Source organism: Panulirus ornatus, chromosome 11 (genome assembly GCF_036320965.1).
Source record: "Panulirus ornatus isolate Po-2019 chromosome 11, ASM3632096v1, whole genome shotgun sequence".
NCBI lineage: Eukaryota > Metazoa > Arthropoda > Malacostraca > Decapoda > Palinuridae > Panulirus > Panulirus ornatus.
In genome coordinates this window covers 47,644,691-47,666,688 of record NC_092234.1, presented here as the reverse complement: position 1 = coordinate 47,666,688, position 21,998 = coordinate 47,644,691, and the positions used below count along the sequence as shown (strand labels likewise).

The 21,998-nt window shown below is 39.0% G+C and overlaps 1 protein-coding gene and 1 long non-coding RNA gene across 19 annotated transcripts in view; both read right to left on the bottom strand.

Annotated features, from left to right (window-relative positions):
- Nucleotides 1–1,857: 1,857 nt before the first annotated feature.
- cib (thymosin beta cib) overlaps nucleotides 1,858–21,998 on the bottom strand; it is a 271,621-nt gene continuing 251,480 nt past the window's right edge. For 6 of the 18 annotated variants that reach the window (XM_071666911.1, XM_071666918.1, XM_071666919.1 and 3 more), the window contains 7 exons: nucleotides 18,412–18,525; nucleotides 16,162–16,275; nucleotides 10,402–10,515; nucleotides 7,482–7,595; nucleotides 6,674–6,787; nucleotides 5,983–6,096; nucleotides 1,858–2,437 (listed from right to left, as the gene is read on the bottom strand). In XM_071666911.1, coding sequence (XP_071523012.1) covers nucleotides 2,412–2,437; nucleotides 5,983–6,096; nucleotides 6,674–6,787; nucleotides 7,482–7,595; nucleotides 10,402–10,515; nucleotides 16,162–16,275; nucleotides 18,412–18,525 — 710 coding nt within the window. In that variant the 3' untranslated portion in view covers nucleotides 1,858–2,411. The remainder of the gene's footprint in view (nucleotides 2,438–5,982; nucleotides 6,097–6,673; nucleotides 6,788–7,481; nucleotides 7,596–10,401; nucleotides 10,516–16,161; nucleotides 16,276–18,411; nucleotides 18,526–21,998) is intronic. The other 12 variants (XM_071666927.1, XM_071666914.1, XM_071666924.1 and 9 more) reach the window with 8 other exon arrangements.
- Nucleotides 19,878–21,982, bottom strand: LOC139751474 (uncharacterized). Its single transcript, XR_011713350.1, has 2 exons — nucleotides 21,599–21,982; nucleotides 19,878–21,554 (listed from the first exon to the last, which is right to left on the bottom strand). It is a non-coding gene; the product is annotated as an uncharacterized lncRNA (long non-coding RNA).

Genomic DNA, 21,998 nt, shown 5'->3' with positions numbered 1-21,998 from the left:
TTTTAACACACCCTCTTGTGCTCTCTCAACCACACACCTTTTTATTTCCACACATTTCTTATACTTTCATTACTTACTCGATCAAGCCACCTTACACACATATTGTCCTCAAACATTTCATTTCCAACACATCCACCCTCCTCCATACAACCCATCCATAGCACATGCCACGCAACCATATAATATTGCTGGAACCACTATTCCTCCAAACACACACATTTTTGCTCTCCAAGATAACATTTTCTTCCACTCATTCTTCATCCCTCCCAGAACCTTCACCCCCTCCCTCACCCTGTGACACTTCCGTTTCCATGGTTCCAAATGCTGCTAAGTCCCCTCCCAGATATCTAGAACACTTTACTCCTCCAGTTTTTCTCCATTCAATGTTACATCCCAATTAACTTGTCCCTCAACCCTGCTGAACCTAATAACCTTGCACTTGTTCGCATTCACTCTCAACTTTCTCCTTCACACACTTTTCCAAACTCAGTCACCAACTTAAGCAGTTTCTCACTCAAATCAGCCAACAGAGCTGTATCATCAGTGAACAACAACTGACTCACTTCCCAGGCCTCTCATCCCCAACTGATGGCCTCTGCTGCCTATGTCACTTCGGCTAAAAAAAATAATGTGCCATTATATAAAGGAAAGAGAAAAGAAAGTGACTTAATTACATGGGTACAAGTTGTTGAGTAAACCTGTTAAGTTGCATGGAAGAGTGGTGATAAAGTGGATGATAATAGCACAGGGCATCAAATTAAGGAGCAATATGGAATATGTATTTGATTTGAAGAATGTGCAAGAAATACTTGAAAGAATCTGCATGTGGCAGATAAAAATCAGGAGAAAGTAAATGATCAAGTTGATTGAAAAAGTGCTGTAAATATACAGCATGGGTAAAAAGTTTTCATTAAATGAGAAAGCAAGGCTTGCATGTGAAAAGGGAGGAACAAGATGGAGGAGGGAGAGTGGTTCCAGGTGAAAGCAAGTGTGCATAAGAATGCATGATGTCACAATTTATGTTTAAAGTGCTAATGCTAATGGACAGGGTGGCAAGGCAAGGATATCCAAATGTCTTAGGGAAAAAGGCAGGTCCAAAGGATGCTTGGTGTAATGTGTGTGGGAGCAAAGTCAGTTGCTGTTTGCAAAAGACACTGTTCTGGTGGAAGACAAGTATGAAATAGTGTGAGTTTACAAGTAAATGAAAGCAAGGAGTTAGAGAATAAAAGTAAGGATATGTGGCTTTCATGCCTTATACATTCACCCAGAGAGAGATTGGAAGGGGTGACCCACTATATTAGCATGAAATAATTAGAGTGTTAAGAATATTTATGCTTCTTATGTACCAAACCACTTAGCATACAGGGTTTCCTCTTGTGTAATAATGAATCTAGAATACTGTATCACAGTAAAAGTACTGAAGTTTCTTCTACTGCTACAATGTACTTATCATCCATACCTGTCGGGAAAATTTCCTTTCAACTAGGCATTATTCTACTACCACACCACACTTTATATCAATATAACCGTTTACTATTAATATGAAAAGTTCAGGGGACCACAACTTCTGTTGCCTAAAAATGAACAGGGTTTCGTGAACTTAGGGTGACGAGTTCAGGTAAGACCACATTTATGTATACATTTTATTTCATACTATTACCTTTCATATCTTTAGAGGATAAGCATCACAATCATTCAGGAGATTCTGATAACTTACAGTTATATGAAGCTATGTGACTATATATATATATACCAACACATTCAAATCAACACCAAAGTAAATGTAATAAGGAAATTAAGAACTTTAAAAAAATTCTAGTGTACTTGTATAAACAATGGATGAAATAAACAATGACATACAAAAGCATTTTATTGACTCCCAAAATCACATTTATTTGGATGCCCCAAAAAGCAAAAATTTTGAAAACAAGGAAATCTAAGTTTTAAATACGTAATTACTAACAAATGCTAAATAACTTAATCAAATAATACTTTCCTCAAAAATGATAAAAACTCTTGTACCTTTTGGCAGTTATCCATTACCTGTATGGGAGACCTATACCTTCTAAATACAAGACGAAAGCAAGGTGAAATTTTGGTCCACTAGCATTGCTGACAAATAACTGGGGGAGTGCAAAAGCAATAAAATATAATTCCATCATCCAATTATTCCATGAAATTTTCTTGCCAACGCCTTGCTATCAATCAGCACCTTGATCTTATATTAAAGCAAAAATAATGACTCAAAGAATAGCATATATCAGGTTACAAAATCATTTTTTACCTATATACTTAGATTATCAAAGTACAAAACATTTTGGCTTGTAGAACTCCCAAGGAAGTTCTAAGGAGAGCAGGGAGAAGGATATCACTTGGACGCGCAACATATACCACTGGTGTCGCACTCCTTATTAGGCTTGCTTCTCCTGCTCGATCACTGGAAAAAAAAAAGTTATTTTTGAATAACAGAATTCCTACACGTAAACTGTGAACACTTAATTTTCTGAAAATGCCTTGGTACCAGGCAAAATTGAGGTGGAGAAAACCACTCTGCTCTTCCCCAATCTGAGGCTCTGTACATGCCTTCACCCTCTCAATGTATACCCTCCCATATAATTTCCCAGGAATACTCAACAAACTTTTTATTTTATTTATTATTATACTTTGTCGCTGTCTCCCGCGTTTGCGAGGTAGCGCAAGGAAACAGACGAAAGAAATGGCCCAACCCCCCCCATACACATGTATATACATACGTCCACACACGCAAATATACATACCTACACAGCTTTCCATGGTTTACCCCAGACGCTTCACATGCCTTGATTCAATCCACTGACAGCACGTCAACCCCGGTATACCACATCGCTCCAATTCACTCTATTCCTTGCCCTCCTTTCACCCTCCTGCATGTTCAGGCCCCGATCACACAAAATCTTTTTCACTCCATCTTTCCACCTCCAATTTGGTCTCCCTCTTCTTGTTCCCTCCACCTCCGACACATATATCCTCTTGGTCAATCTTTCCTCACTCATCCTCTCCATGTGCCCAAACCACTTCAAAACACCCTCTTCTGCTCTCTCAACCACGCTCTTTTTATTTCCACACATCTCTCTTACCCTTATGTTACTCACTCGATCAAACCACCTCACACCACACATTGTCCTCAAACATCTCATTTCCAGCACATCCATCCTCCTGCGCACAACTCTATCCATAGCCCACGCCTCGCAACCATACAACATTGTTGGAACCACTATTCCTTCAAACATACCCATTTTTGCTTTCCGAGATAATGTTCTCTACTTCCACACATTCTTCAAGGCCCCCAGGATTTTCGCCCCCTCCCCCACCCTATGATCCACTTCCGCTTCCATGGTTCCATCCGCTGCCAGATCCACTCCCAGATATCTAAAACAAACTTATACCTCTGTAATCTGAACACACCTTTATCGCCTTTGCCTTTGTACAATGGCACTATGCATGCATTCCACCAATCCTTAAGCACTTCACCATGAGTCATACATACACTGAATATCCTCAACAACCAGTCAACAACACAGTCACCCCCTTTTTTAATAAATTCGACTGCAATACCATCCAAACCTGCCACCTTGCCGGCTTTCATCTTCCTCAAAGCTTTCACTACCTCTTCTCTGTTTACCAAGTCATTCTCCCTAACCCTCTCACTTTGCAGAAGCTGGTGACCGAGTTTGGTAAAGTGTGTGAAAGAAAGTCGAGAGTAAATGAAATAAGAGCAAGGTTATTAGGTACAGTAGGGTTGAGGGATAAGTCAATTGGGAGGTAAGTTTGAATGGAGAAAAAGTGAAGGAAGTGAAGTGTTTCCTATATATCTGGGAGTGGATTTGGCAGCGGAAGTGAATTATAGGGTGAGGGAAAGGGGGCGAAAGCTCTGGGAGCATTGAAAAATGTGTGGAAGTCGAGAACGTTATCTTGGAAAGCAAAAATGGGTATATTTGAAGGAACAGTGGTTCCAACATTGCTATATGGTTGCAAGGCATGGGCTATAGATAGAGGCGTGCGCAGGAGGGTGGATGTGCGGGAAATGAGATGTTTGAGGACAATATGTGGTGTGAGGTGGTTTGATCGAGTAAATAATGAAAGGGTAAGAGAGATGTGTGGTGATAAAAAGAGTGTGGTTGAGAGAGCAAAAGAGGGTATTTTGAAATGGTTTGTTCACATGGAGAGAATAAGTGAGGAAAGATGGACAAAGAAGATATATGTGTCAGAGGTGGAGGGCACGAGGAGAAGTGGGAGACCAAATTGGAGGTGGAAAGATGGAGTGAAAAAGATTTTGAGTGATCGGGGCCTGAACATGCAAGAGGGTGAAAGGCGGGCAAGGAATAGAGTGAATTGGATCGATGTGGTATACCGGGGTTGACGTGCTGTCAGTGGATTGACTCAGGGCATGTGAAGCGTCTGGGGTAAACCATGGAAAGCTGTGTGGGGCCTGGATGTGGAAGGGGAGCTGTGGTTTCAGGCATTATTGCATGACAGCTGGAGACCGAGTGTGAACGAATGAGGCCTTTGTTGTCTTTTCCTAGCGCTACCCCGCACACATGAGGGGGGAGGGGGATGGTATTCCATGTGTGGCGAGGTGGCGATGGGAATGAATAAAGGCAGACTGTGAATTGTGTGCATGGGTATGTGTGTATGTGTCTGTGTGTGTATATATATGTGTACATTGAGATGTATAGGCATGTATATTTGCGTGTGTGGACATGGGTGTATATACATGTGTATGGGGGTGGGTTGGGCCATTTCTTTCGTCTGTTTCCTTGCGCTACCTCGCAAACGCGGGAGACAGCGATAAAAAAACAAAAAAAACAAAAATATTCCTGGGGATAGGGGATTAAGAATACTTCCCACGTATTCCCTGCGTGTCGTAGAAGGCGACTAAAAGGGGAGGGAGCGGGGGGCTGGAAATCCTCCCCTCTTTTTTTTTCTTTTTTTTCTCCAAAAGAAGGAACAGAGGGGGCCAGGTGAGGATATTCCAAAAAAGGCCCAGTCCTCTGTTCTTAACGCTACCTCGCTAACGCGGGAAATGGCGAATAGTTTAAAAGAAAGAAAAGAAAAGATATACATATATGTATACGTTGAGATGTATAGGTATGTCTGTGTGTGTGCGGACGTGTATGTATATACATGTGTATGTAGGTGGGTTGGGCCATTCTTTCGTATGTTTCCTTGCGCTACCTTGCTAACACGGAGACAGCGACAAAGTATAAAAAAATAATATATATATATATATATATACATATATGGCTGTGTGTGTAGATATGAAGGAGTACCCTTGAAGGAAAATAAAAGTCTCAAGATCTCCATATCAATTCTGCCCATGGCCATCCACCTTCAATTTAGGCCATCACTGAGAACATCAAAGTCGTCTCTTCTGCTCAACACTTTATCTCCAATCCAGCCAATGGACCAGAGCATAATCTCTACTTATCTATTTTCAGGCCTACTATTTGTGGAGAACATTTGCAAATCACAAGAAAACTAAGAGAATAACCAGATGACTATGAAGGAATTCCGAAAGTCTTTCACTATAAGGGATGCCATCATGATCAACTGTTAGGACAAAGGAAATCACCAGTGTTTGTATGAAAGGAGTGTGGTAGAAGCTTTGTCCTTTAGTTTATGGATTCTGGCATTTTGATGTATACACCAAAGCACCAAGAATGTGTGCACATAGTGTGAAAATGTTGAAAAACTTTGCTTTGATGAGGATAAGGAGGGTGATTTGGAAGAGTTGCTAAAATATCACAAGGAAGAACTCTCAAATGATTCTAATCTTTAGTCTGAGACGGAAGATCAAGAAGAAAACCCTCTAATCTCCAATATTTATGGCAGTTCACACACTTTTGATTAGCTCAACCATTTTCAGGAAGGTAATTACTGTGTAAATCAAGAGATACCAGTACTGGAAGTACTTTAAGAACAAAATTTGATTAGTCTGCTTACCTTCCTTGGTGGGGAGTGGATTCTTTTCCTGGGTTTCCGTCTTTTTCAGGTTTCCAGCATCAAATTCTTCAATACCCTGACGGAGAGCCTGGTGACCCTTCTCAGCAATAATATCTGGAAACGATTTGATATTTTTATTGTCTATTGTGAAAACTTTTGAACAATGTCACTGAAGTGCTTTAAATGTTTTGATTCTCAATCTTCCAAACATTAAAAATGATTTCTATGTTAAATCACTCATACCTCTGCACTGATTTTCCAGTAAAATTACCTTAGGCTTAGTAAAAATGCCATTTCTCATCGGAGTTAGGGTTTTGCTATTTTTCTACGGCACACTTTCAATTCTATTGTACATATTAATGCACACAACGGTCACTTATAACTACGTTTTAGGACATTCTATTAGTCACGTAATTTCACATACAATTTCCAGCATATCATTTGGAAAATGATTTACTGCCATGATTAGGTTTAGAGGATAGAAACTGCCATCCTTATGTTACAGTAAAACACAGTAAAACAATGTTACAAGGCACAAACTGTAAATGCACCTACAGTATTACAAACACGCAAGGTATGAAACTTTTTTCTTGCCACTTGAAACCATCAAAAGATTAGGTTCAAAAATGTGTAAACACTCAAGCATAAATTTGAGACTATACTTGTTATTCACACATTCATGCTCCTCCACCTGCTTGAGAGGGTAAAACATTTCGCTCCTCTGTTTCTGTATGTCTCATCTCACTTTTGTCGAAGGAAACCAAGCGCTGAAAGATACTCTGATGGGCACGCTCAGTCTGAATATCTGCCAAGTAGTGCATTTCATTAAAAACAAGCATTTCAATGCATTTGATGATTTCCGGAAATTCCTCAAGACAATATACAACCGTAATATAGCTCATAAGTATGTATTACATTCTACTGTTAAGCAGTACCATATATCAATATTCAATTCCTAGGAGTTCAACCTTCTTTTTCTTCTTAACACCCATTTTCATGCCCCAAAATATCTGAAGACAAACATGGAATGCCATGCCACACAAACTTGTAAAACAAGTTAATGCAAATTCAATAACAGCTATAAACCCATAAAACTAAAATTAAAAATAGCACATCTGAAACATCACACAGGTAGTGTTCATCAACATAGTCTTTTTATAACCAGCCAATAATTAAGTAAGCTCAGTAAGTCATCACAGATTTATGCAGGACTGTTCCACAGCAGAGCAATTATTTACACCACCCATACTTACGTAAAAATATTTGAGCACATCAAATACACCCGTTTCATGTTTGAAAATCAATTCAAAAAATTATCAGCTCACAAAAAATGTAACAAGGCATTATTAATGAAGCCCAGGATAAGTCATTGTTAATAAAGGGAACTTTGCGGTTAATAATAATTCTATTATCAAGAACAAATCAAAAGAATTTGTCAAAGCAAACTTATTATGGTAGGACACTGCCAAATGCTCATGAAATTAAATTAAGAGCATCACCTGTTGGTGACGGTAGAACAACTTTTTCCTCTGTAGACACCTGCCGCATGGTGGATTTATCAAAAGAAGAGATTCTTTGGAAAAGCCTTTGGTGTGCTTTTTCAGTTTCAATATCTGGATGACAGCACAAGGAAAGATGTTCAGTACGAAATATGTATTTAGTTATGCAAAGCATAAATTCAATAATCAAATCTTACATTCCTATTCCTTGGTATTAACAAAGTGTCATAGCTAGGAAAGGGGGAGATAAAGAATGGCGAATTGAGGGTCACTATAATCATAAATACTTATTTCATAAGAGGCTAATTACCTAACTTTCTTGAAAGACATTTCAAGTCAGACAATTTAAAAACTGTTCATCCTAAAGCTGAAATTTTCCTGCATACATAGATAGCTAAATTCAAAGCTGTAATTCAATTATCAAAATCAAAATTACAACTCTTAAAACTATTAAGGAATATCTAAACATATGAAAAGGGTGATCTCATCCTTTAGCCAAAATATTCCCTTACACTAGTTTATATTTGCAAATGAAAGAATTGCATTACTTCCATCATACTTTCAACCTGATATTTCTAATTCAAATAATCTTAAAGTTTTCAATTTGAATGACTTCTACAAACAAAGTAGAAAACCTTTAAAATGGTTATGCTAACCTTTGGCAAGGTTTTATCATCGGAGTACAATGTCAAGAAACTCTACTCAAAATGAGTCTATCCTTTCCCTGCTAATAGTTATAGTACAGCCTTTAATATTCTGTTGGGGCCCCAGAACAAGGAGTCCTGAGGTCTTTGTGATCTCAAATTGGTAGGGCTAAGATGGACGTTACTTACAATAAAATAACGAGAAAAACGTACATACACAACAGGTCAAATTCAAACCCTGGGATGGGTGTCCCACTACCTCGACCAAACAAGAGGACAAACGAGCTCCCTTCAGAAATTCTTTGACAACATTGTACTCCAATGATAAAACCATGCTAAAGGTGATATTTCACTTGCAATGTCACCACAAGCAGGCAGACTCTGGTAATGCCCCTCGCTTTTTTTTTATACCAGCTTGCTAAAGAGAGACTGCATTAACATCATCAATGGGCAAAAGTACAAACTCACCGAGAAATTCTTCATTCTAAAGTATCATTTCATTACTAACAAATGTAATGGAGAATTAAAGCTGCAAAGTCATGTAAGAAGGCTCCTGAAGTTGAATAAAATACAGATTACAAGACGAGTTAACTTGTCCTCTACTTAGATAATCTAGTATATTTAATATACTACTGAAAAATCATTTTAAGTAAACAGTGTACTACTAGTTCAGTTTCTAAACCAGCATACAAAATTTAACATATTCCAACTACTATTAATGTATTTGAGGGAGATTCTTCATGCATCACCTTAAACTCAATGTAAAATATTTATTACTTTTACTGTGACTGATAACCCAAAAATTAAGGCAGTCTAATTTTTGGGTATCAATAATTTTATATGCAATAAAATCTTCATCCAGGCTATGGCAATGTAGATGCAACAAACTCCTTCAACACATTTGTTATACAATACTTGAAAAATATTTCAAGAGATATATGTTATCTACGTGGATTACCAGTGACAATTAGAATACAACTACACATTAACTTCCCTAAAACGAGCGAGTGACTGTTCAAATATACATCTTTCTGGCAAGTAAAATCAGTTTTATGCCCAGCCTACCAGTCTAAAAAATTCACCACAAACTGAATTCCAGAACATTATTTGAAATAGAAAAACCTTGTACAATATTTCACTGAATAAAATTTTCATAGTATAGGCAGATGAAATCAATCACATATCTGAAATCTTGTAAAGTGGCTGTCATTTCTAAACACATCATCTTGCTACAGGAGAGTAACAAGGAGACACGTACCCGAATAGAATGACACATAAATGACAACTCCAATCATAATGTATGGTATCAATTTCATACAAATATACTGTTCAAGTGCTACAATGAGGAAAATTTATGATTAATTAAAACTAGAAACTAGTATGGCATGACAATTCATCATATCCGGCATTCCAAAATCTGGGACTAGCAATGGTACTACAGTAGCTGGAGATACCTTCGGCACTTGAAATATATAAAGGTACTAAAAAATGATGATATCCCAGGAACAAACTAAGCACCTTCTACTACTTTGGCTTACATCAGAGAAACCCTATCATAATGTAAGTAACACTGCAATAACTGCTGAAAACCTTGTCCATGCTCGAGTACAGACACCCCAACCCCGTCATGATGCTCCTAAGCAGTTTAAACGAGCCTGTAAGCATATCCAAACAAACTCTGTGGACAGAATAAAAGACCTGCCACTCATGATGCATCACTCATTTTGCAGTATGATGACATTCACAATCATATCAAAACGGGCCTAATGCCTCCAAGAGTACTTCAGTTAATGCATCTATTGCTATATTAGCTTGGATGTTCATTTTTGAACTGGGATCATCTAAATCTCTGCCATGTAAAATAATCACAATGTTAAAAGCTTTAATAAACACATGTTGAGAAAAGGAAACTCCACAGGTCATAATTTATTCAATCTCCTTTCATGTCCCCTCGGCACTATCAATACCAAAAGTCCCAAACATTCTAAAATACAGCGATTGCTCAGCCCTAAGGTTGCCTCATTTGAAGATTGTGTATCATGATCTAAGACTGACACAATTTCACTATCCTTAGAGCATGTGAACTATATCACCGATGTATTTGTGCCCAGTAAACCTCCGAGAAATTACCGTAAAGGAAAAATGATTGCGAACATTTTGGAATTCAGTCTCCAAGAGCGTCAAATAGTTTAGCATGTATCAAGTTTGTCTAAGCTCTAAACCATACTCCACTACTGCCTGACAGATGGCACTGGCACTACCCATGCAACTACTACCTTCTTTGGCAGGTAGGGCAACTTTTTCATCAGTCTCAGCATGTCGCATCTGGGACTTGTCAAATTCTGTTACTCCCTGGAATATGCTCTGGTGTGTCTTCTCTGTCTCGATATCTGCAGTCCCACAATAAAAGAAAAAAGTGGAAAAATCGAAGGCATCATCCCTTTCAATTCAATGGACCCGGAAAAAAAAAAAAAAAAAAAAAACTACAACTCTAAATGAGACATGTATTGCAAAAGAAATGACTACTCTATACATGTAGTAGATTGAAAATCCTAAAACATGCAAGTGCGAGTTGCTACCTGGACAGTGAGGCTAGGAACCATTTTCTTACGAATGACAAATTTGATGTTTTGTCCTTTAATGATGAGTCTTATAGAGAACCATAAGGAGCTCCAAATATGGCATGAAACAATCGATCAAAGCCACTAGATAAATCTAATACACAGCTGTGTTTGTCCCTCAAATCCTATAAATCTTAAGAGATGCTACAGAATAATTAGATTTAGAGAGAACAACTGTGGAATAAATACATGGATCTGAACCCACATTTTGCTGACAAACCTTTGGGTTTAAATCTATGTACTGATCTCTGAAAGTTTATTAACTATCTAATCCTTGAAAATAGCAATAAACATGTGCAAACAAATCAAAAACAAATATCTGCACTGTACCAAAGATCAGAGGACTTAAACTCAGAGATAGTCTTCATACTCTTGTGACAAATGTGTATACAAGAGATCTCTCTATGCATCAGAGAATATAAATTTAACTAGTATACAATTCTATTGCCTTAGCAACCCTTTCATAAAGTATAATCTGATGAATTACCATTAATAAAAATGTGTAATCTGTTTGTAATCAAGGTGAGGGAGTTCTACACTTAAGGGGAACTATATAAAAAAATTTCTACCACCATTCCACTTTTCAACTTGTTTGCCATTTATTTTTGCACTCTTTTACTGCAGTGTATTCCATTTGCATATTTTTCTTAACCTATAAAAGTACTTTAGAACCTTTCTACCAAGTTTACTCATTTTCATATCATGGACTCAAGTTGTTTAATCTTTTCAATTTTTTGAAGATTTATTCACAATATCATGAGTTGGTTAAAGAAACAAAAATAAGGTTACCTCTTACTCTTCTCTTTTCCTTGTAACAACTTCCATGTTTCCAGTACCATCTTTGTTGCCTTCCTCTGTAACTTCTTTACAGTTCTCTGTGCTTCTTTAAATGCAAGGGCTAAGTGAATAATATCAAAGTTCTGGTAAAATGTTGGATATGAACAGCTTGCTGTATATTTCCTTATCCATTTTCTTGAATGCAATTCTATCATCTGCCAACAAACATTTTGTCTCATTTTCTATTCTGATGCAGCAATAGGTTAAAGATAATTCCAAAGTCCCTCTCAAAAATGGATTCCAGCAGCCTATTTTCAGCTTGATGATATTCATACTGAAGCCTTCTTTCAGTATCCCCTCCTCATTACTTTTGATCTACTCTGGTTGTACTTTATCACAATGTATCATACCAACTTTGGAATTTCTCTAGTCACCTGTTATGGAGACTTTTGCTGTAGCAACCCCCTTGAAGGAGTTCCCAAAGCAAACAGGAGTTAGATAAATAGGTAATAGATAAACACAGACAGACAGAAAAACAAATAGTTCATACATATGGAAAGAGTGGGAGTAAAAGGATATACACAACAGAAGGAGGAGACAAGAAGGTGAAGACCAAATATAGATGGAAGGATGAAGTTGAAAAAGATTTTGAGTGACTGGGGCTTGAACATGCAGGAGGGTGAAAGGAGTGCATGTGACTGAGGAAATTAAAACATGGTATACAGTACATCAATGTACTGTCAATGGACTTAAATAGGGTGTATGAAATGGCCAGGGGAACCATGCTAAAGTCTGTGGGGCCTGGTTGTGGATAGGGCTGTGGTTTCAGTGTATTGCAAATGACAGCTAAGAAATAGACACCAGTGAATGAGTTTTTTCCTGGTGCTACAATGCTGATGCGAGAAACAGCAAAAAATACACACACACGTATATATTTATTAAGAAAGGGGGTGACTGTGTTGTTGATTGGTTGGTAGGGATATTCAATAAATGTTTGAATCAAGGTGAAGTGCCTGAGGATTGGTGGAATGCATGCATAGTGCCATAGTACAAAGGCGAAGGGAATGAAGGTGAGTGTTCAAACTACAGAGGCACAAGTTTGTTGAGTATTCCTGGTAAATTGGATGGGAGGATATTGACTAAGCAGGTGAAATTATGTACAGAGTGTCATATTGGGGAGGAGCAGTGTGGTTTCAAAGTGGAAGAGGATGTGTGGATCAGGTGTTTGAAGAATGTACAAGAAATACTTAGAAATTCAGATGGATTTGAATGTATCATTTATGGGTCTGGAGAAGGCATATGATAGGGCTGATGAGATGCTTTGTGGAAGGTCTTAAGAGTATATGGTGTGGGAGGCAAGCTGCTAAAAGCAGTGAAAAGTTTTTTTTACCAAGGATGTATAACATGTGTACGAGCTCAAAGAAAGGAGAGCGAGTGGTTCTTAGTGAAGGTTGGTCTGAAGCAGGGGTGTCTGACGTCCCCATGGTTGTTCAATTTGTTCATGGATGGGGTGGTTTGGGAGGTAAGTGCAAGAGTTTTGGAGAGAGGGGAGAGTATGCAGTTTGTTGGGGGATGAGAGGGCCTAGGAAGCCAGTCAGTTGTTATTTGCTGATGATACAGCGCTGGTGGTCGATTCGAGTACGAAACTGCAGAAGTTGGTGACAGAGTATAGAAGAGTGTGAAAAAGGAGAAAGTTGAGAGTAAATGTGAATAAAAGTAAGGTTATTAGGTTCAGCAGGGTTGAGGGACACATTAGTTGGGATGCAAGTTTGAATGGAGAAAAACTGGAGGAAGTGAAGTGTTTTAGTTATCTGGGAGTGGACTTGGTGGTGAATGGAACCATGGAAGTGTGTCACAGGGTAGGGGAGGGAGAAAAGGTTGTTTATTTCTACTGCTACTAATCCTGTGCAAGAGGTTCTGGACAGATAAAGCTATCCATATATCACGGGGTTACTTCAGCTTCATGGCTGTGGGGAAGGATGGGCTCACTTGGGATTAAAGGGTTCTTGGAAACTTTTTCAATCTGCTTATGATAAAGCCTTGTCAATGGTGACTTCAGGCTCACAGTGGTGTACCAAGCAGCGGGACAAAAAGTTAAATTGTTAATGGGAGAGAAAATGAAAGGTGCCTTAATAGTATGTACAAGGATGAAATGACCGATTAGGAGTTTGAGGAAAAAAAAAGATTCTATGAATTTCAAGAAAACGTTTTTAAAGAACAGCTTGAGAACAAGTTAAAAAATGAAAGCAACAATGAAGGGAGCAGATGGTGACTGCTGTCAGGTAAAGATGTGGAAAAAAGAGAATTCTGAATGACTGCTGAATGTGTTAAAAGTATGACAGATACTGTGTGTCTCAGGCACAGTGGCTTGTGGAGATAGGATCTAGGTCATGACAAACGGTATGGTGTGGAAAGACCAGGCACTTAAAACCTCGCATGAAACAAGCATGGCAAAGTTGCAGGAAGGGATGGGACTGCACTCTAATTTTTAATGCAGGTGACTGTTACTGACTGGTTCATCAGGCTATCTAATGTTTGCATGGCACAAGTTGAGGTGTCTTAGAGCTAGCATATTGTATATAATGCCCTTACATACAGACAAGAGAACATAAATAAATAAGTGAATTATACTAATCTAATTAAGTCTGATGAGCACACGTGGTAAGGTGTGGAAGTGTGGTGAAATTACAACCGATTGGGTTGTAGTGTGTCTTCAGGCGAGGCAGAGGTAACCTGTCTGTCTGGTGTTTTCATGGATTAAGAAATATTTTGTGAAAATGATTTAAGTAGCACCGACAGTATGTACCTAGATGAAGTATAAAATAAGGTTGACAGATAGGCCTTGTGGAGGTGCTACGAAAGGATACGAGGGCAAGTGGCTTTCAGTGAAGATAGGTCTGCTTCAAGGATGTGATGTTAGCAGGATTCTTTAATTTGTTCTTGGAAAGGGTGGTGGCACAGAAAGCAAACTTACGCATCTCAGAATTAGGAGCATTTTCTTTTCTAAGATATGGAGAGAGAGAGAGAAGCTGGTTACTGTTTGCAGATGATACTGCTTTGACAGAACACTGCAGAGAAACTCCAAAATCAGACAACAGTCTCGGAGTGTGGAATGACAAAGTTGAGAGCATATGTACCCAGAAGAATGGGAACAAGACAGAGCTCAGAGATGAGACAGTATGGTCTAATTGTAGGCCTTAATAAAGGAAGAGCATTCCTGGATATAGTGGAATGTATCTATAAGGGAAAAGAGTCCTGGGGATTCTATCCCTGGGGATAGGGGAGAAAGAATACTTCCCACGTATTACCTGCGTGTCGTAGAAGGCGACAAAAAGGGGAGGGAGCGGGTGGCTGGAAATCCTCCCCCTCTCATTTTTTTTAATTTTCCAAAGGGAGGAACAGAGAAGGGGGCCAGGTGAGGATATTCCCTCAAAGGCCCAGTCCTCTTTTCTTAACACTACCTCGCTGATGCAGGAAATGGCAAATAGTATGAAAGATGAAAGATCTATAAGGGAAATGAATATGAATCAAGTTACAAAGTTACAGTAGTCCAAACAGTATTCACACAAATCTTGGGCTCTACAAGGGGTAGCCATTATGAAAATTAAATTTCCAAGGATAATATGTAGTGTGATGCAGCCTCCTTGTGTAAGGAATTAGTGCAAAATATGTGATAAGTACTATCTAATGGATATCCAAGTAGGGTGTGCAGAAATGGTTTGGGCAAATGGAGAGAATGAATGATGAAAGATCAGCTATGGTGGATGTTTGAGTCAGAAATGGGGATAAGAGAAAACCAAGGAGACAGAAAGACGAGTGAAGAAGGCTTTGAAGTTACAAGGTCTGATTTATCCAGATGTATGGAAGAAATAGAATAAAGTGGACTGATAAGATCTATTAGTCGCACTATGACTGGGATGGACCACAGCATATGAAGCAGTGATGTATGAGAGGCTTTACAGTGGCTTCAGTACATTAAATACGTGACAGCTCTGAGATGTTAAGATATGAGGCTATTGTTTATTTGATCCTGGTAGTACATCTCAAAGGCAGGAGTGGTAGTTATGTAACTAACTTCCAACAACATATACAATGTTTTGCAAACAAAGATACTTTGTCAATGGATACCCTTACCCAAAAGGCAAAAAGAGCATTTCACACCTAAGTTCCTCTTCTGAAAATAGGCAGCTCTGTAAACAAAATTTAATAACTTCGGTGTAAAACCATTTTCATCATAATGGCACCATGGAGAAATACAATGATTAACAATGGCCAAATACAACTATCTTTTTTTCTTATAAGGAGGCAGGCTTCATGCTGCTCTGGCCCATTAACATGTACTCCATTTGCTGGTATTTCCATTAGGCATGTACAAAATGCTCATACAGCAAAAATAAAAGCTGGTAATTTGGAAAATACTTTGTAAAAGCAGTACTGTGCGCAAAATCATGCAAGATTTAGAAATGTTTAAGTAATTATGTTATAACATTTTGGTTAGTTGTTAAAATTATAAATGCAAAGTACTTCATAAGCACTTAATTCAAAGTATAAGTCAAGAATTAACAATGTTATATGGTGCAGCCGTTATATTGTTATATGTTTTTGATTTGGTTAAGCAAATTAGGTCCCGACTTCTACCTTCTTTGGCTGGAAGGGTAATTTTTTCCTGTGTTTCTGCATGTCGCATAGATGCCTTATCAAAACCAGTTACTCCCTGGAATATGCTCTGGTGCGTTCGTTCCGTTTCAATATCTGCAGATGGAATCATCCAGCAGGACATTGTATAAATTCATTCTTAGTAAGAGAAACATTCTAAAAATTCTGGAAATAGTATATATCACACTGTTAATACAGCAAAAAACAATTTCCCTATTAATGTGGAAATCAAAATGTACCCATAATTAGTTTTTAGAAAAATTAAAAAAAAAAAAAAAAAGCTGTAGCATCAAACCACTCAAAATTTTCCATTTCAGGGATTTACATTTAAAAAACACATCATTCGAAGTAGTGTGAGTTTTAATTGTGACAATGTAATCTCCGGCAACTTCCTATCCCTATAAAAAAGGAACATTTCTGTAGTCAGTAAAATACTTTCCTTATCATGAAAGTGCTCATCAGCACACCCAGGTTATTTTACTCATTTTATAACACTGGACCCATTTGGCAAAAATTCATGTAGCCTATAACAGAAGTTAACTCGGATATTTTGAATTTTTCCTTTTTTGCTACTGTATTTTATAATATACAGTCATTAACAGTGTTTTCTGTTGCTACTGGGATGTATAAAGTACAAGATTCTAAGGATTTATGACCATAGTCTATATGAAAAATTCAATTTCATGCTTATGGAATACATATGACTGCGCTGAATCTTTTGAAATTTTCAGTTTTATTCATATATTCAAAACATTTTCTACTAATCCTATACATTTTCTTGAAACGTAGATTTACATGGTTTAATGGTTATAAAGTATAAAAAATTTAATGCCAGCTATTTAGATACAAAAACTGTGTTTGGAAGTTATAAAAAATATCAAACAATTTCCACAAGACATCTGAAATCTTGTAAGAAATGTCCGTAAAACTTATTGATGCAGGGAGGTTCAAAAGTGACAAAATACACTTCCAAGGACTAAGGTAAAACACCATTGACTCTCACACTTCATACCTAGCACTTCTAATTATGTTATCTTTTTTTCATCTTTAAAGCTCTTCTTATTTCTATCCCTTGACTTTTCAATACTTTTCTGCTTTGCATATACCAAGAACAGCTCTTTTCATTCTTATTTCTTGTTTTCATGCAAGTACAGCAAGCTTCATTAACAGAATCATTCACCATTGATTTGAGAGCTATATAGCCAATGAGAAGTAGAGCTGGCCAAAAGAAGTTTCAAATCAGGACCTGCAGACTGTATCTCAAAATGTAAAATAAAAGGCACACATCACACACCAAAAATGCATGCTACATCAATACACTAACTCAGAATATCAATCTTCAAGAAAGAACTTTCCAGTGAACTGGGCAACATTTATTAGAACATTCATTCTACCTTGAACAATGTATTCTCCCTACATATTTTTGATTCAGGAACTTACTGTCCCAAATACCTTATGCAGCAATACTTTTCATGTCACTAGCTGTATAAAGTTAAATTAAAACTAAATCGTTTGCAGTTTTTTAAAATTTGTAATTCTGCCAGCCAATAACTGAACACTTGTTACAGATTACCTGCCAAGCATCGTGTTTTATTAACAAGACAAAACTCAGTTTTTGTAACATGACTAGCATCAGATAAGCTTCACGTTCAGTATCAACCATTTTGCCAAATTTGAATAAGTCAGTCCACATAAACTAGACATCGTACTTTTCTGATATCTATAATCTGTAGCAACAGCTACTTCTAAGCAGGACATAATTCCATTACTATAAAACCCATACTTTATTTCAAATTTATTAAACTGCAAGAAGCCCCCTAAAAGGGGTTCTAGATTGTAAAATGAAAATCTCCCAGACATACTACTTTTAAGTAGTTATTTCTAGTTGGTAATTATGGTATTAAGTACAGCAGAATTCTCCTGTATTCAGAAACTTTCAAAAATGAGGTGGGGCCATTCTGTTCAATGTCCAACTATACTAAATCCCTAATTCAGGCACTTTTATAATCAAATTGCTCAAAAGTTACTCTGTGCAAATAAAACTGAAAATCAAATTAAAAGTTTTGATAAGCAAAAAAAAGGGTGCCTTGACAAGATATGCATCCATTCTTTGTATATGTAAAATATCATCTGAAAGTTTTGTGGATTGCATGATAAAAGTTGTCTTCAAATATCCATTTCCAAATCACCTGAAAAAAAATGGGTGACAGTAATAATAAAAAAGTAACACACCTTCCTTTGCTGGTAAAACAATTTTTTCCTTCATATAGGCATGCTTCAAGTTGGCTGCATTGAAGCCCTCGACAGCCTGAAGATGAGCTTTTGCTTGTTTCTCCAATTCCACGTCTGAAACAACCACACCGTGCAGAGCCATGCAGCAGGATATAAAGGTCATGAAGGTCTTATCAGGGTAAGTGCATATCATGCAGAAAAAAAGCAGTTGCTGAGCTTGGTCCATAAATTTTCCCCAGTCCATTAATAATCCCCACATAAAATCTCAAAATTGCATGGCTTCAGCTTTTTAAAGCTTCATAGAAAAAAGCCTGGGGGTTTAATTACCAACATTTACAGAGTACAGAGAAGAAACTATGACATTTGCAGAGGACTTTCCTTGTATATACTACTGAAAGAAAAGCTCCAATGGATAGCCCAATGCTACATAAGCTTCTGTAGACTAGGAAGCTAGCACCAAGAAACAGAGCAACAGCACAATAACTACTCCTATGACAAGTTATCATAATGAAAAGGGGTGACATCTGTTATAAGCCTTTTTTGAAAAGTGGACCTTGTGTGAAAAAAAAATCTGAAAAGATTGGACCAAGCTCTAACATTATGACAAACCATAACTTAAAATAAACATCTGAAATTCAACTTTAAAATTGAAACATTAAGGGATTAGAGGAAAAACTGACTGATGGTCACACAATGTGTCCAAAACATATATGCAGTGGAGACATCTGGATCATTACAGTTTATCAAAAACAGATCACAATGGATAGAGGAGAAGGGAGGCCAACAGTTCATGTGTGGGTGAGGCAAACGACAGCTAATTGAGCCAGAGGAGTGATCCTTGACAGCCAAGGAAGTGGAGCTCAGTGTGCAAGTCTCTGACTATCTTGATACTCAGGTGGCAGGGGGGTAACATACCTCTATGGCTACATACCACCAACCAAAAATAGAAAGAAGGAGGGTAGTAGTTACTTATGAATACTTAACAGATTTTGCTAAAAGACAGGCTAGTGTACAGTGCAGGAAAAGCTAATCACTTAGAAAAAGTTGTGGGCCCAGTAGCAAGATAGCACCCTGGGTGAATGTTGGAAGGAAATGAAAACCCATCGAGGTGTGCAGCTGTCAACACCCCCTCTCACCATCCTGGCAGGTGGCTCCCTACCAACTACATGAAAGAGGGAGGTAGTACTTATGAATACTTCGAGATTTTTGGTAAGAGGGAGTGAACGAGGGAGGAAGACAGAGGGAAAGGTAACCAAAATGAAAGTATAAATTGTGGAAAAATGAAAAGGTAAGAAGGTATGAAATTAATCTTGAGGAAAAGTGATGGAGATGGGAATGGATGGACTGAGGCAAGACTAAAAAGAGAAAGGAGATATGAAAAAAAGTGAAAACAGAAGGAAGGAGTGAATACTGACAGCAGAAATTGACTGCAGGGATCATGAGTATGAAAAAAATCTGTTCATGTCTCATATCAGTGCATCTTAATGCATGTAAAAGCATAGTGACTGTAAAGCTGGCCCAATCCAAGGCTATAGCACCTCACTTCATGCACACTAAAATGCTTCATGACTGTATCAAAAAAACTGACACTATAATCACAAAATTATTCTGAACACTAGGTGAAAGTGCAAGATGAAATGGGTAACACAAAAAGCAAAGGCTCCAAGGCACACCGAACACCAGGTCAGAATATATATAATAATCACAACTAACCATTCAATCTTTTGGGACAACAGACATGGGCTGACGTACCAAAGGCCAATCTTCATCATGGAACAAGTTACACTTAAATACATGGACATATGGCTATCTAAAAATACAATATGTTGAGGTACACCATTTCATATACATGGCCCACAATTTTTTTTAATGTTATCCTGAAGAGTGAATGATAAGATGCATCTTTTCTGCCATATCTTCACGCAAACTGCTATCACCAGTTGGTAAGGTTAGCAAGATTTCTGCCTTCCGGACTTACCTTAGGTGTTGGGCATGATTAAAAGAGCACTATGGTGGAGAACATCTATAAGCATCCTTCTCAACATTCACGACCAGAGAGTTTGCATTGTGTTTTCCTCTATATATGTCATAAGGTGCACATTAACACCCTTTCAAAAAAAAAAACATTAAAAAATATGACATCAAAATATGACAAAATCTAAACTCCCAAGGGGAAAAAAAAATTGTCCACCATACCACCACCCCTCTCCCAAGTCTGGCCAGACATCACACCCACCACCCCCTCTGAGCGAGGCAGTCATGGGGGCCCCCATGAGCGAGGCAATCATGGGGGGGGGGGGCACCCCTGAGCGAGGCAGTCATGGGGGGGCACCCTGATCGAGGTAGTCATGGGGAGGGGGAGTGGCGACTGCGCGCATTCGGCTCGCCGTTGCCAGTGCGCACGAAAGCAACCCCATACTTGGGCATCGCACTTTAAAAGCACTTCACACCCGACGCCCATGCCGAAATAAACGGCACACTTGTGCTGAACTGATGCAGGTGCCTGATATTAACATCTCTATATCATTCCACACTGCTTTTAATGACTGGATGATGAGGGATGGAAGGAAATTCGAGCGACGGCAACAGGTTCCCCCCCTCAGCCACCTCGCCCCGCACCACAGGGCGTCCGGTTAAGCGGCCTGTCATCATCTACAACAAATTACAATTTTAAAACTTACTGAACTCAAGATCACACACTCGAACCACCCACTGCCAACGCACGTTACGTGAAGGACGAAGATGAAATGTACAAATCAACGTCAGAAAAAGCGTCTTTTTTAATGTGTGGAATGAATGCCGAGGTTGCGTTACTGGAGGTGGGAGGGCATTATCAGTAGGCGTTATCCTGAGATGGGCGCCGTGCCAACTTCTCCCCCGCCCTCCGTCTCCTCCAAGCCTGGTGGACTGATAACCAAGTTAAAACACCTCCTCCACTGGACTACTGCCACCTACACTGAGACACATCTACTGTGCTTTTCACATAACAAAACACACATCCATAGATCAGTCGTGCTCTACCAATCTGAATTACCCTAGCCTCTTTCTTCACTACCACCAGTCAACCATCCACAAGCCACCACAACTACAACTATTCTCTGCCCGCCGGCAGGACTACAAGCAAGGCCAGTCGTGATACACACCTTCTAGACACTACGTGGTGCTGGGCTGCACGTGACCTACACACCTTCTAGACACTACGTGGAGTGCTGGGCTGCACGTGACCTAAGTCATAACAGTGAATACGACTTGGTGTCAACCAACACTGACAGCGTGGGGTACCACGGACGGGGGGGCCTGGGGCGGCGGCTCACCACGGACGGGGGCGGCCCTCCGACGGCGGCTCACCACGGACGGGAGTGGCCCTCCGAAGGTGGCTCACCACGGACGGAGGGCCCCCGCGACGGCGGCTCACCACGGACGGGGGCCCCCCCGCGACGGCGGCTCACCACGGACGGGGCCCCCCCGCGACGGCGGCTCACCACGGACGGGGCCCCCCGCGACGGCGGTTCACCACCACCACCACCCATGACTTAATCTAGAGGACCACCGACTAACTCTAGTGGCCACATACACTCTGGACACCA